At 38.6% G+C, this 14,794-nt stretch overlaps 1 protein-coding gene across 3 annotated transcripts in view; it reads left to right on the forward strand.

Moving 5' to 3' along the window:
• GALNT1 (polypeptide N-acetylgalactosaminyltransferase 1) overlaps window positions 1-14,794 on the forward strand; it is a 198,006-nt gene that overhangs the window by 108,009 nt on the left and 75,203 nt on the right. For all 3 annotated transcript variants that reach the window (XM_021096269.1, XM_021096270.1, XM_003482057.4), the window contains 2 exons: window positions 209-263; window positions 12,008-12,249. In XM_021096269.1, coding sequence (XP_020951928.1) covers window positions 12,111-12,249 — 139 coding nt within the window. In that variant the 5' untranslated portion in view covers window positions 209-263; window positions 12,008-12,110. The remainder of the gene's footprint in view (window positions 1-208; window positions 264-12,007; window positions 12,250-14,794) is intronic.

A 14,794-nucleotide genomic window follows, 5' to 3' on the forward strand; every position in this document is an offset into this window, starting at 1 on the left:
GAAAATGAGCTTTTTCCCTAATTGCATACATAAAACTACTTAACGTTGTGTCTTGTACGTACTCTATATTTATTAAAGTTTGAATGAATTAGGGATAGGTGATTTGGTGGCTGGCCTACCGTCCAGTGGAATAGGGTGTCTGAGGTAAGGGGGGAAGGACAGAGTTTTTTTGTAATAAACTGATTTTAGGCAATTTATTTTTCAACAGGAGATGTGGGACATGTGGATTTGGGATATGAATTCATTTGAAAAGCCACTTTGGGGTAAGTTGATAGCTGGGAGTAATTGGCTTTAGGGTTGTACTTCTGTTTATATTGGGGTTTGCTCTTATAGTGCTGTAGGTTTCAGACTTATGTTGATTGGACTTTATGCCTCATATGCACACCAGAAAATGGCTTGAACTAAAATCCCAGTTTAGTAATTTGAGAAGTAAAATCATCAAGCATAGCCGCAGTATTCATTAGTTTGTACATTCACTTCTCATTCAGGAGGTCAATTTGAAGGCTAAATGAAGACCAGGTTTGGAAATAAAGATACTTATTACATAGGATTTAACTGCTTGAGCTCAACCAATAATCCTGTCATGTGGACTGGAAAGCACTTACAGCACCAGTGTTGGAGATGGAGGGTCAAAGTTTGTCTTTGAGCTTCTCTTCGCAGTACTCCAAATGGCTGTTTGAATTCTCATTGCGTCAGTACAAACATAAAAGCTTCCCAGTGTTTTGTTTCATCTAAGAAAGAGCCACTAGAAATACTATTTAATATTTACTGTTTACTGAGTATATGAGTGTGTTTTGCATTATTTCATTTCATTCAGTGCAATGGGACCATAACATGGGTTTAGTCTTTATTTCTTGTTCAGGGGAATAAAGAGGCCCAGGTTTATGCAAATAAAGTCCAATTGCTAGGATCACATAACAAATGTTTTAGAATTGAAAGTGAATTTCAGCATTTTGACATAATAGACACTCAGTTTTGTTTTAAAATGCTGATTGTTCAGTTCCTCTTGTGGTTCAGCGGAAACGAATCTGACTAGTATCCATGAGGATGCAGGTTCGACCCCTGGCCTTGCTCAGTGGATTAAGGAGCTGGCGCTGCCTTAGCTGTGGCGTAGGTAGCAGCCATGGCTCGGATCTGGCGTTGCTGTGGCTATGGTGTAGGCCAGTGGCTACAGCTCCGATTCGACCCCTAGCCTGGGAACCTCCATATGCCACAGGTGTGGCCCTAAAAAAGAAAAAAAAAAAAAAAAGCTGATTGTGTTGAGTATTCCCAAGACCACTCCAAAGTTCATTGATGGGAGGGTTCCTAGGGCTCAGCATTTGGTCATAATAATGTCTAAGGTTTATTACAGCAAAAAGAGACAAAGCAGCATTAGCACAGGGAAAAAGTATGTAGGGTGAAGTCTGGAAGAAATTAACTTGCAAGAGTTTCTCCTCTCACTGGAGTCACACAGGATTAGCTTAATTCCTCTAGCAGTGAATTTTGACAACACATGTGAAGTGCAGTCAACCGGGGAAACTCATTAGACTCCATGCCAATGTTTTTGTTGGACCTAGTAATAGAGGCACCCTCTGCCTGAAATGTACCAAAATTTCAGGCTCTGAGAAGGAAAACAAACATTTTGCATAAACCGTATTGTTTGTCCTAACAGTTGAGGTGTAGTGAGGCCCTGTTTTCATTTAAGGTAAGTTTTATATCAGCAGAGGGAACTGTTTATCATTCAAGTTCCCAGATGCCAGCCAAGGGCTGACCTTGCAACCAGGCCTTTCTAAGGACAGTCAGCTCAGGCTTACGTCTTAGCTTTTGTCCTGTACACTGATTTGTTCATTTAAGGACTTCGTTAGGATCATTTAGCTTGTTAAAATTAAAGAAGTTAGGTATTAATGGCAACTAAAGTCTTTAATGATATTTGTTTTGAGGGTCCTGTGACTGACCACTAGTTTGAGTTACTGGAAAGACTCACACAACTCAATATAATGTTGTATTTGCAGCTAGGTTTTATTGCAGCAAAGGATGCAGTGTAAGAACAGCAGGAAAAAGGTATATACAGGTGCATGCCAGAGAGAGATCAGGAATGTGAGGATCACATGGGTGCTATTGTCCCTCTAACTGAATGGTAGAGCATGTACAAGATGAGTGTCACAGTCCAGAGTTGTTATAGGAAGGTGGTCACATAGGCATATTCCTGCCATGTGGTCAGCTCTGGTGTCCAAAACTTAGGGCCTCAACCAGATACCAGGTGTAACTCATAAATCTTGATGATAACTTTAAACAATGCTAACAGCCTGGTACATCCTGACCTACCACCTCTAACATCCTTAACCAGTGACTGTGAATATTCCAAGAGTTTAGTTCTCAGAGTTTGGCCAGGGGTCATTGCCATGGCTCTAGGCATCCCCCAGGATTTAGTGAGGACTGAGTAAAACAGACTTGGCTGTGTTAACTCTTTGTTCACAGGATCTATCCTACATGAAATAATGTTGCATTTGCTGAATGCTGTGTTTAATGCTGATAGATTCTTTAGAATATGATATTCTGTACTTAGAAAAAATAATTTGTAGTAGAAATAGTTGACAAATTTCACTGATCTGAGGACAAGTTTGTAGATTCTTTTAGGGATTTATATAATGGTCATATTTGGATTTCCCATTTTTGTCCACAACTATCTGTATTATATACAGGTATATGTTATATTAAAGAACAATATAGAAATATGAACTTAAATTAGTTAAATCAAGATATTACAAAATTAACCTTCTCTCTATGCCTTGTGAGAGACGTTTAAACACAGGGGGATCTCTTTTTTGCATAATTTGCAGATTCACAGACATAACAGTTTTGCAGAAAGAAAATAACCTATAGTTTACAACTTGCGTGGTTCCAGGATTTAAAACCAATCTTTGCTACTTTACTACTTCATTTATTGCTAATTGAAACCTGCTTTGTGTTATACAAAAGAGAAAGACAAAGTAGATGAGGCAGGATCCATGCTTGAACATGAGAAGCACTGAATTAACAGACTTACACAGGTTTCCTATTGCAGGACTTCTGAGAACCTTTAGTGCAATAATATATAGTATGACTCTCCCAGAATGAATAGAGTATGTAATATTTCCCTAACTTATTTGACCATGGAATTTTTTTAGTGGGTACTTTCAGTATGGGTCCTGAAAATAGTTTTCTTTAGAACAAAATAAGAAGTCCTTAAAGGGTTTTGCTGAAGGAGAGACGGAAACAATACAACTATAGAAAAAATCTAAAGGAAGCCTTGTTGCAGAAAAGTTTAGATTTTATGCTGCCTGATAAAACCTGTTTAGAAACTTCCCTATCTGGATGACTTTTTCCTGCCAGGTTTCCTGAGTTGATGTTTCTTTTTTGTAATGTGAATGGCCTGTCTCTTAGACTGGTATTTAATAGTGTGATAAGCACTTCCGTGGTATGGATTGTTGCCTTCATGCTTGTAGCATCTCCAGTGCCTGACATGGTATCAAAACATGGTTGACCAAGACTCAGTAAATATCCAGACAGCATGGAATAAGTTGTGACTCTAAAATAGTGAAGTCTTTTTTATTTTTTAAAGGAATAACAATATAGTAGACAAAGTTTAGGTGCTATACATTTATTTTAATAATGCTGTCATTTTGAAAAACATTTTTGTAACTTTTTAAAAAAAATTATTAGAGTATATTCGACTTACAATATTGTGTTAGCTTCAGGTGTGCAGCCAAGTGAATCAGTTATACACATACACATATCCATTCTTTTTCAGATTCTTTTCCTATATAGGCCATCACAGAGCATTGAGTAGATTTCCCTGTCCTTGGTACTTAGCGATTTTGTATAGTAGTGTATATATGCCACTCCCAACCTCTCAATTTATCCCTGCCCCAACATTTCCACTTCAGTAACCTTATAAGTTTGGTTTCCAAATCTTTGAGTCTGTTTATATCTTGTGAATAAGTTTTTTTGTGTCATTTTGTATTAGACTCCTCACATTAGTACTCGCATATAATATTTGTCTTTCTCTATCTGACTTAACTTCACTTAGTATGATTAATCTCAAGGTCCATCCATGTTGCTGCAACTGGCATTCTTTTGTTCTTTTTTACGGCCAAGTCACATTCGATTGTATACATGTACCACGTCTTACCCAATCTGCTTTTGATGATGGACATTTAGGTTGCTTCCATGTCTTGGCTAGTATAAATAGTGCTTCATTGAACATTGTGGTGCATGTATCTTTTGGAATTATGGTTTTCTTACCCAGGAAAGATGCCCAGGAGTGGGATTGGTAGATCATATGGCAGTTCTATTTTAGTCTTTTAAGGGACCCCCATACTCTTCTCCATAGTGGTTGTACTAATTTATATTCCCACCAACAGTGTTTCCCTTTTCTCCACACCCTTTCCAGCATTTTTTATTATAGGCTTTTTGATGATGGCCATTCTGACCAGTGTGAGGTGATTTTACCGCATTATAGTTTTGCTTTGCATTTCTGTAATAATTAGTGATGTTGAGCATTTTTTAATGTGCTTTTTGGCCATCTGTCTGTCTTCTTTGGAAAAATGTCTATTTAGATTCCCTGCCCATTTTTTTGATTGGGTTGTTTATTTTTTATATAAAGCTGTATGAGATGTTTGTATATTTTGGAGATGAATCCCTGTTGGTCACTTTATTTGCAAAGATTTTCTCCTGTGGGTTTGTGGGTTGTCTTTTTTTTTTTTTTTTTATGGTTTCCTTTGCTGTGCAAAAGCTTTTAAGTTTAATCAGGTCCCAATTGTTTATTTTTGTTTTTATTTTCATTACTCTGGGAGGTGGATCCAAAAAAGATATTGCTGCAATTTAAGTCAAAAAATGTCTTGCCTGTGATTTCCTCTAAGAGGTTTATAGTATCTTCTCTCTTTTTTTTTTGGCCACCTTCGCGGCATATGGAACTCCTGGGCCAGGGCTCATATCTGAGCTGCAGCTGTGGCAATGCCAAATCCTTAACCCCTTGTGCCAGGCCAGGAATTGAACCCGTGTCCCAGTGCTCCCAGGATGCTGCTGATCCCATTGTGCCACAGCGGGAGCTTCAATAGAATGTTCTAATGTCATTCTTTTACATGTAGCTGTCCAGTTTTCCCAGCACCACTTATTGAAGAGATTGTCTTTTCTCCATTGCATATTCTTGCTTCCTTTGTTGTAGCTTAACTAACAATAAGTGTATGGGTTTATTTTGGGGCTTTTTATCTTGTGGAACTTTTCTTCTAGACTTCTCTTGAATTTAATTCTTCTCCTCATCACTAACTTCCTTTTTTTATGACCTCCGTGATTTTTTTTGTCTTTTTAGGTCCCCACCTGCAGCATATGGAGGTTCCCAGGCTAGGGGTTAAATCGGAGGTACAGCTGCTGGCCTACACGACAGCCATAGCAATGCTGAATCCAAGCCGCATCTGCAAACTACACCAGAGCTCGCCGCAATGCCGGCTTAACCCACTGAGCGCGGCCAGGGATCAAACCTGCCTTCTCAAGGATGCTAGTCAGATTTGTTTCCACTTCACCACGATGGGCACTCCCCTCTGTGATTTTTAAATTAATTTTCTCAGAACAGTGGAATTATTCCGCCATAGATATGTAAATACTTTTAACTGGTAGATTTATTTTGCGGTAGGTGGAATATCATTTTAAGTAATTGTATGGTTGTTATAGCTAAGGAAGGCCAGTACCCTCCCCAAGAAGTAGCGAAAGGTAAGAATACTTGCTTTACTCTATATCAAGAATTGTTATAAAGCTGTAATAATTAGGACAGCCATGTGGTGTGGGAGTAGACAGACCAGTGGAACAGAATATAGAACCTTGGAAGCCTGGTTTATGATAAAGTTGACATTGCACACCTTTAGAAAATTTTTAGGCATTAAAATATTATTTTTAATGATCTCTAGAAAGAGGAATTTCAAGGTTTGAAAATGTGAGCTGTAAAAGACATCTCTTGTTTAAGAAGATATACTGGCAGTGCATGTAATTGACGTGAGTTTAGAATCCAGACTGTATAAAGATCTTTAAAATACTAATAGGAAAAAGACAAAACAACCCCACCCAATAAAATAATGAACTGAACTTAAATAGTTATATTAGAGAAGAGGAAATGGAATGACCATGAGATGGGGAAATGCAAATTAAAACTATATAATAAGATAACAATTATACCACTATCATGTTCTCAAAAAATAAAACAGTTTGACATCAGTTAAGTGTTGCCAGGGATATAAAACATTCAGAGCTCTCATTTTCCTTTCTATTTTGTTTCAACCACCTGGAAAACCAAATTTTCCATATTTAGTCATATTGAAAATATGTATACTCTGTGACCTAATATCTGTAGGTCAGGGTTGGCGTGATAATTCATGTGTTAAAAAAGGTTTTTAACATTTTAAGATGATTTTTAAAAATAAAAATACTTCATAATGTGTAATATGAAAATTACATGAGTTTCAAATTTCATTGTCCTTAAAGTTCTATTGAGATAGTGTCACAATTACTTGTTTATGTATCATTTATGGTTGTTTTTGTATTACAACACCACATTTGAGTGGTTGCAATAGAGATCTTAGGTCCCACAGAGCCTAAAATGTTTACTGTCCGGACCTTTTCAGAAAAAGTTTGCTGACACCTGCCCTAAATAAATATGCTTGCATATTTGTGCCAGGGAACATGTTCAGGAATGTTAATAGCAATACTGCTTGTAATAATACAAACCTAGAAATGATCACATGTCTGTTAGGCATGGAATGGATAAACTGGTAAGCCTCATAATGTAAAATTGTATAAGCCAGTGGAATACTATACAGTAGTGAAAATGAACTGACTGCAGCTACTTCCAGCATACTATTGGGTCTCAGGAACATAGTATCAGAAGAAAAACAAGTGTAGAGTTTTTCCATTTATAAGCAATTCAGAAACAGACAAATGTAAACAAGTGTTGTTGTTTTTTAAAGGATATCAATGAAGTAAAACTCAGGAAAAGGATAAATTCAGAATAGAGGTTGTCTTTGAGGAGTTGGTGAAGAGATGGTATTGGAGAGGGAACTTTAAACGTCATGTTCTTGTTTTTAAATTGAGTGGTGGATAGGTGTGTGTTTTGGTGTGATCCTTTATTTCTATGATTCATTCTGCATCTACTTTTGATATTTGATATGTTTTTGTGATTTGGGGCATTAAAAAAAGTATGTTTTCAAATAGTGCAGTCATAACATATAATTGTTTATGACTAGTAGAGGGTGACCTCTCCAGTGGACTAGAACCTGCTTAAGTCTCCTCTGCCATCTACCATGTCCCAGGCATGTGTCAGGAACCCAATTCTCAAACACTCATAAGCAGAAAAGGGAATTAATAGAAGGATTCTCTTTAATTCCAAATACCTTAGGGTTTTTTGGTGGTGTGTGTATGTGTGCATGCGTGTTTTGTTGTCTTTTTAGGGCCACACCTGTGGCATATGGAAGTTTCCAGGCTAGGGGTTGAATTGGAGCTGCAGTTACCAGCCTGTGTCACAGCTGCAGCAATGTGAGTTCCAAGATATATCTGTGATTACACCACAGCCCACAGCAATGCCAGATCCTTAACCCACTGAGCGAGGCCAGGAATTGAACCTGCCTCCTCATGGACTCTAGTCAGATTCATTTCTGCTGAGACATGACGGGAACTCCCCTCTGTGATTTTTTAATTTGTTTATTTTCTCAGAACAGTGGAAACAGTATGAGGAATAAGAAAAAAATAATTATTTAGCCCAGGAAAATAGATCAACCTTTGGAAAACTTGGCATATGACATGTAGGGTAGAAACAGAAGTTTACTGATAAAATTGATCACTATGCTTTGACATTAATTCTGATTTTGTAAGTTCTAAAATAAATTAAGTAGTTAATGCATTTCACACGGAAGGTTTTAATCTATTGTGGTTGAGACAAAAGAACTGAGCTTTTAATGACTGATATGTGTCATTTGAGGAAATATACAAGTTTTTCTCCTAAAATTGAAAGTACTTCTTTGAAGGATATTCACCTCTCCTGTATTTATTTTTAAAGTTATTGAGGCTGAATTTATGTACAGTAAAATTTACCCTTTTAGGTGTAATCATACCAGGGTGGACAGATGGATGTAATCTTATGACCATCACCACAAGCAAGAAATGGAATGTTTTCATAACTGCAAGTTCCTTCATGCTCCTCTAACGGCAATGCCCTGTTTCTCCACAGCCCCTGGCAACCACTGATCTGATTTCTGTCTCATACAAAGGGAATCATACAGTATATGGTATACAGCCTTTTGTGACTGACCACTTTGACTCAGCCAGAGCTTTTAAGATGCATCAGTATTATTGCATATAAGAGTTCTTTTTTATTGCCGTATTTCTGGGTAGTAATATTTCACCATTTAGCATACCATACTTTGTTTATACATTCACCAGATGATGGATGTTTGGATTGTTTCTAGATTTTGATGGTTATGATTAAATTGATATAATGATATAAATATTTGTGTACAAGCCTTTGGGTAGAGAAGTATGTTCTCCTTTCTCTTAAGTAAATAGCTAGGCATGGATTTGGCGATTCTTGTGGGAAGAAACTGCCAAACTGTTTTCCAGAGAGAATGTAGCATAGTGCATTCTACTGGCAAGGTATTAGAGGTCCAGTGGCAGCAATTCCACTTGGTAGTTTTCTTTTTTCCTTTAGCTGTTTGTATTGGTGCATAGTGGTATTTCATTGTGATCTTAATTTGCAGTTCCTGGAGTTCCTGTTGTGGCTCAGTGGAAATGAACCTGACCAGTATCCATGAAGATGCAGGTTCCATCCCTGGCCTTGCTCAGTGGGTTAAGGTTCTGGTGTTGCTGAGAGCTGTGATGTGGTCGCAGATGTGGCTTGGATTCTGCATTGCTGTGGCTGTGATATAGTTCAGATTCAACCCCTAGCCTAGGAACTTCCAAAGGCTGCCGGTGCAGCCCTGGGGGAAAAAAAATGTAATTAATTTTCAGTTCCTAATAGCCAGCAATGTTGAACATTTTTCTATGTGCTCATTTGCCATTGGTATCACCGTTTTGGTGAAGCAACAGTTCAAACCTTTTGTCCATTTTGTTATTAGGATTTTTTAAAAATTGTATTTAGAGTACTCTTTATATATTCTGGGTACAAGTAACTTGTAAGATATGTAATTTGTAAATATTCTCCCCCCCCCAATCTATGACTTCAGTTTTTTTTAACTGAAAGAGCAGATTTTAATTATGAAGTCTGACATATCAGTGTTTTTTAATAATTTGTGGATTTTATTGTTACTATTTGAGGAATCTCTAATGTAAAGCCTCAAAGATTTCTGCCTCTCCTTTATCCTCCTGCTTTCTCCATACCACTCTTTTTCCAAATAAAGTCACACCCACTTCATTTCTTTCTCAATTTTAGAATCTAATTGTGCTTCCTTGGAAAAATTAAATAGGAATGGGTACAAAGCTATAAAGATTTACATTCAAGTGTTCTGGGCTATAAGCAGTGAAAAAAACACAATCGGAAAAAAAAAAAAAAGGAGTTCCTGTCGTGGCTCAGTGGTTAACGATTCAGACTAGGAACTAGGAGGTTGCGGGTTCGATCCCTGTTATCGCTCAGTGGGTTAAGGATCCGGTGTTGCCATGAACTGTGGTGTGGGTCGCAGATGCAGCTTGGATCCCGTGTTGCTGTGGCTCTGGCTTAGGCTGGTGGCTACAGCTCCAATTAAACCCCTAGCCTGGGAACCTCCATATGCTACCAGTGTGGCCCTAGAAAAGACAAAAAACAAAACAAAACCCAAAACCACAATCAGCAGATTTTAGAGAACACAAAGCTGCATTTGGATCCTAGATATTACACTAGCAGTTAGACTGCTTGCTTTGCCAATGACCAAAAGAAGTAGCCTTTCGTGTAAAGTGGCTTGAAATATAAATTCGTATATATGAATATGAATATATTTATTTTTTATCTCCTTCTCTGGAGAGAACTATTGTTTCCTGACACTGTGCATTAGCATGCATTTGGTCTTCCCCTTAACCCCAGTTACCATAGTTATCAGTAGTTGCTCAATGTATGTGACATAATATCAGATAATGAGCAAGGATGATTTTTCTTTTTTTTTTTTTTTAGGGCCACACCTATGGCCTATGGAAATTCCCAGGCTAGGGCTTGAGTCAGAGCTGCAGCTGCTAGCCTATGCCACAGCCACAGCAACATGGGATCTGAGCTGCAATGCCGGATCCTTAACCCACTGAATAAGACCAAGTATCAAACCTGAATCCTCCTGGATACTAGTCGGGTTTGTAATGCGCTGAGCTACAACAGGAACTCCCACTAGTCAGGCACAATGGGAACTGAGCCACAATGGGAACTCCTGAGCAAGTATTATTTTGAGGCAAGAATATATATGATGTTTTCATCTCTGTTCTTACTGTGAAGTTGGGGAGTCTTGGTTTCCTGAAAGGAAGACTGTAGGCAAAAGATCAAAGTCCTCAGAGAGATGAACAGAAATAATGTTTTATGTTTATAAGTATCTCTTAGTATCTTGGGGTCCTTTTCAGATTCCTGTTTAGCCACCTCATGAAGTCGGCAAGAACCTTTTCATAGATAAAACTCTTTGGCCTGTCCTAGACTATTTAGGTAAACACATTTCACTGCCCGCCATGGAACATGCTTTATAAAGCTGCCCTTGTAAGAAGCTGCTACACTGCCAGTCAGCCAGCCTTTCAGAGCATCTGTTTGTTGGCTTTCAGTGTGGGGCACCTGTGCCAAGTGTGTGTTTCCTCCATCCACTCCTCTGAATGTGCTCCACCCGTCTCTCCCAATGTGCAGTGACATAGGCCTTTTACCCTGAGAGTCAGCGGCTCAGTGGGATGACTCCCTGCCTCTCAAGGTCCCTTGGTCAACTCCAGAGCTCCCTAAGATGAGCCCCTTATATGCTAGAAATGTTTCCGATCAAGCTATCCCAAATGACTGCAAATATGGTGACAGTTCCTCCAGTCATTTTCTCATGCTATTTTAACAGATTAGGGCAGGAGAGTGGATAGACACTAAACATCAGAAAGTCTATAAAATTACTGTCAGAGCCAAGACTAGATCTCAAATCTTTTTTCTTTTTAACTTTTCAGGGCCGCACCTGCGACATACGTAGGTTCCCAGGGTCAAATCGGAGCTGCAGCTGCCAGCCACAGCCACGCCAGATCCGAGCCACATCTGCAACCTACACCATAGCTCACAGCAGTGCCGGATCCTTAATTCACTGAGCTAGGCCAGGGATCGAACCCACAACTTTATGGTTCCTAGTTGGATTATTTTCTGCTGGGCCACAACAGGAACTCCTCAAATCTTTTGATACCCTTTTCTGTTATACTTTCCATGAGTCTGTTTCTAAATGACTGGTGACTAGCATTTTTAGAATAGGATTCAGTGGGACAGAGTGACCAGAATCACCCCAAATAAACTGCTCTGATATAGCTACTCGGAGAACCTATACAAATCCTTGGACCCTAGGAACTGCATCTGAGTGGTTGAAATGGACTGGAATTATTGGTTTCGTAAACTCCCATGGCAGTTAATGGCTTAGCTTTTGCTTTACTGTTTAATACAGCAATTGAATAGAAGGTAATTAACCCTCATGTGTTTGATGGATATAAGATAGTAGCCCACTGTTTTAATTTGCATTTTCCTAATTGCAGTGAATAGAGAACTTTGCACTTGTTTATTCGCTATTCAGGTTTCTTTCCTGCAAAGTACGGGTTAACATCCTTTCCCCATTTTTCTGTTGGATTGTGTATATTGATTTGTAGGAGTCATTGGCATGTTCTTGATACTATTAATTTTTATGAATTTTATAAGTATTTTTCAAATCTATTCTCTTTTCCAAATCAGATTTTTAAAACTTGTTCTTTGTAGTAAAATTTCCTATGCATATGAAATTAATCTTGTTCATTTTTTGGTTCTGAATTTTTAAGTTAATCTTTTCTCTTTTTCTTTCTGTAGGTTATGAACGTGATTTCTGATGAAACTGGATTGGAATAATTTTCATGATCTTTGTATATTTATATATATATATTTTAAAATTTTGCATTTTACTTAAAGTGCCATGAGAAAATTTGCATATTGCAAGGTGGTCCTAGCCACCTCCTTGATTTGGGTACTTTTGGATATGTTCCTGCTGCTGTACTTCAGTGAATGCAACAAATGTGATGAAAAAAAAGAAAGAGGACTTCCTGCTGGGGATGGTGAGTGACATTTTATAATCATGGACCTGTTTTGATATGTATGTCACTTGTTTTTACTAACTAATTTGGAAACAATAAAATTTTGACATTTTTAGATTAATGGTGCTCCCTGGCTTCCTATATGTGATGATTATATTTCAAACAGTTAAAAGTATTCAAGTATTATGTATGGAATTGCTAAATTCAATATGTGTTCAGTGTTCAATGTAGTTAATTTTCTAGAAATTATATTACCAAATAATGTAGGGAATCTTAGCTAGAGCTGCCAAAATTGTACAGAAGATTAGTCTGATGTTATAATGCCGAGTGGAGTGTTAAAATCGCATTATCAGGTATCACAGAGATTTCTCCAGCCTTCCCACCTCAGTCCTAAGGGAAGGAGTCATTTTAGGTAGATGTGGTCTGGAGAGGTTGTTAATGCTGTGAATAGCTCCAGTTAGCACTTTGAGGGAGAGCTTTAGAAAAGATCAGGCTATAAAATAGGAGCTGTGGTGAGAACACTGTAGTACTTGGTATGGAAAAGGAAGGAAACGCAAATACAGAGAACCTGAGTGGGAGTGCTGACACTTTTGGCAGAAGACACCTGAAAAATTGTTTTAGACTCTCTGTGTTTAAACTAAAAAACAAATGCTGCCCCTTAAAACAACAACAACAACAACGAAGTGAAAGTAACTGCCTTGTGAGTCAGGAATTCAGCTGTTCTGGCCTTTGAACTCTCTGGAATTAGTTATAGAATATCTGGCTAAACTATAATTCTGTGTTTAGGAATTACAGGTAAATGTTACTGTTTTATTTGAATAGCTACATTTAAATATTTTGCACTTTTATAATGAAGGTACCTAGTCCCTCAAAATTTATAATCTAAAAAAATTTATTTGTATTGGTAAGTATGTGTTCTTTCTGTAATTTTTATAAATGGGATTGTGTAACCAGTTGTTTTATTTCATGCAAAATTTGCCTAAAATTAGGCTCGATTACTAACACTGGACTTTAGTAACTTTTTAATACTCACCCTTCTCATAGTTTTTATTTGATATATTTTTATTCACGGTCAGCCTATTAATTTGTTAACTTTTCTGGTTTCCATTATGCCCATGCTGCTTAGTAAGTTTGTTGGGCGATAAGACACTGCCTCCTTAACTGTTGTTAGAGCTACAACTCTATCTACATTTAAAGCAAAGGGCGGGCATTGCCATTCACCAGTAAGAAACTAGGATATTCTTTTCCCCAAATAGAGCAGATTAGCTTTCCCCTCACTCCACCTTAATTCATTGCCATTTCTAATGGGAGTTTATGGTGTTCTATCTTAAATGCAAAGAGATGAAAGTAAGAAAGACTAGGACCTATGTAGTAGGTGAAGACACTTTTAAACTCTGATATGTGCCGGGTAGTGTGCTGCATGCTAGTGACACACAGTTCAACAATACAAAAAAGTTCCTCCGTTTGAGGAACTCCCAATCCAGTAGAAGAGAAAGAATAACGGTAAAATAGCAATATGATAGCCTGCTGGAGACGTGCATAAGAGCAGGAGGAAGGAACACTATGGAGCATCTGAGAAGGTGCAGCAAGGATGTAAGGCCCAGGCAGAGTTGTGTCAGGGTGAGTGGGTGTTTGTTAGGCTTGACGGGTGAGGGGAATACCTTCCATGTAAAGGAGAGAGGCATGTGCAAGATAAGCACGTTAGAGAACAGAGTTGGTAGATAGGAGCACGTGAGGAAAGCGCATGGGACAAAGCTTCAGAGGTTAGTGGAGGCGCCACAACAGAAGGCCTTTTATGACATGCTAAAAGGTATTGGACCTCATCTTGTAGCTGAGGCATGCCATTGAAGGATCTGTAACCTGATGGGATCCAGGATTTCAGAAGGAAGTTTGTGGTCACCTGGCTGATGTACTAGAAGAAAGTGAGACAGCAGAGACTAGTTGTGAGGCTGCTGGGGAAATTTGGAGTTCTTTGGGGCTATGGTAAAATGACACTGGAGGGAAAAGGAAGTGAAGTATGTGAGAAATATGAAATTAGTGGAATTTACGTGGTATGCAGAGTCATTGAATGTGGGTCATACGGGAAAGTGAGTCTAAGATGACTCTCAGGTCTCCTTCTTTGGATGAATTGATACGAGGTGGGGCCCCCAGAGGTAGAGCAGCTTTAATGAGAAGGCGGAAGGATGAGTTGCATTTGGAGTTTTGTTTTGTTTTGTTGGTTTTTGCAACATCCATAGCATAAGGAAGTTCCTGGGCCAGGGATCGAATCCAAGCTACAGCTGCGACCTACACCACAGTTGCAGCAACACTGGAACCTTAACTCACTGTGCCACACAGCAGGGGCTCTGCCTTTGGAATATTTAACGTTGCAGTGCTGGGAGGGCTGTCCTATGGCAGAGCATGGCTGAGGTGGCACGTGGGGAGTTGTGTGATTATGATCTGCCCAGGGGCATGTGGATGGTTGGAAGAGACAGGCCAGAGTGGGAGAGGGTCATGGAGAATCAGCAAAGAATAGCAGGCTTCTAGAACATCAGTAGGAGAAGCCCAGAGGGAGTGAGGGCATGGA

The sequence above is a fragment of the Sus scrofa genome, chromosome 6, assembly GCF_000003025.6.
Source record: "Sus scrofa isolate TJ Tabasco breed Duroc chromosome 6, Sscrofa11.1, whole genome shotgun sequence".
In the NCBI taxonomy this organism is placed as follows: domain Eukaryota; kingdom Metazoa; phylum Chordata; class Mammalia; order Artiodactyla; family Suidae; genus Sus; species Sus scrofa.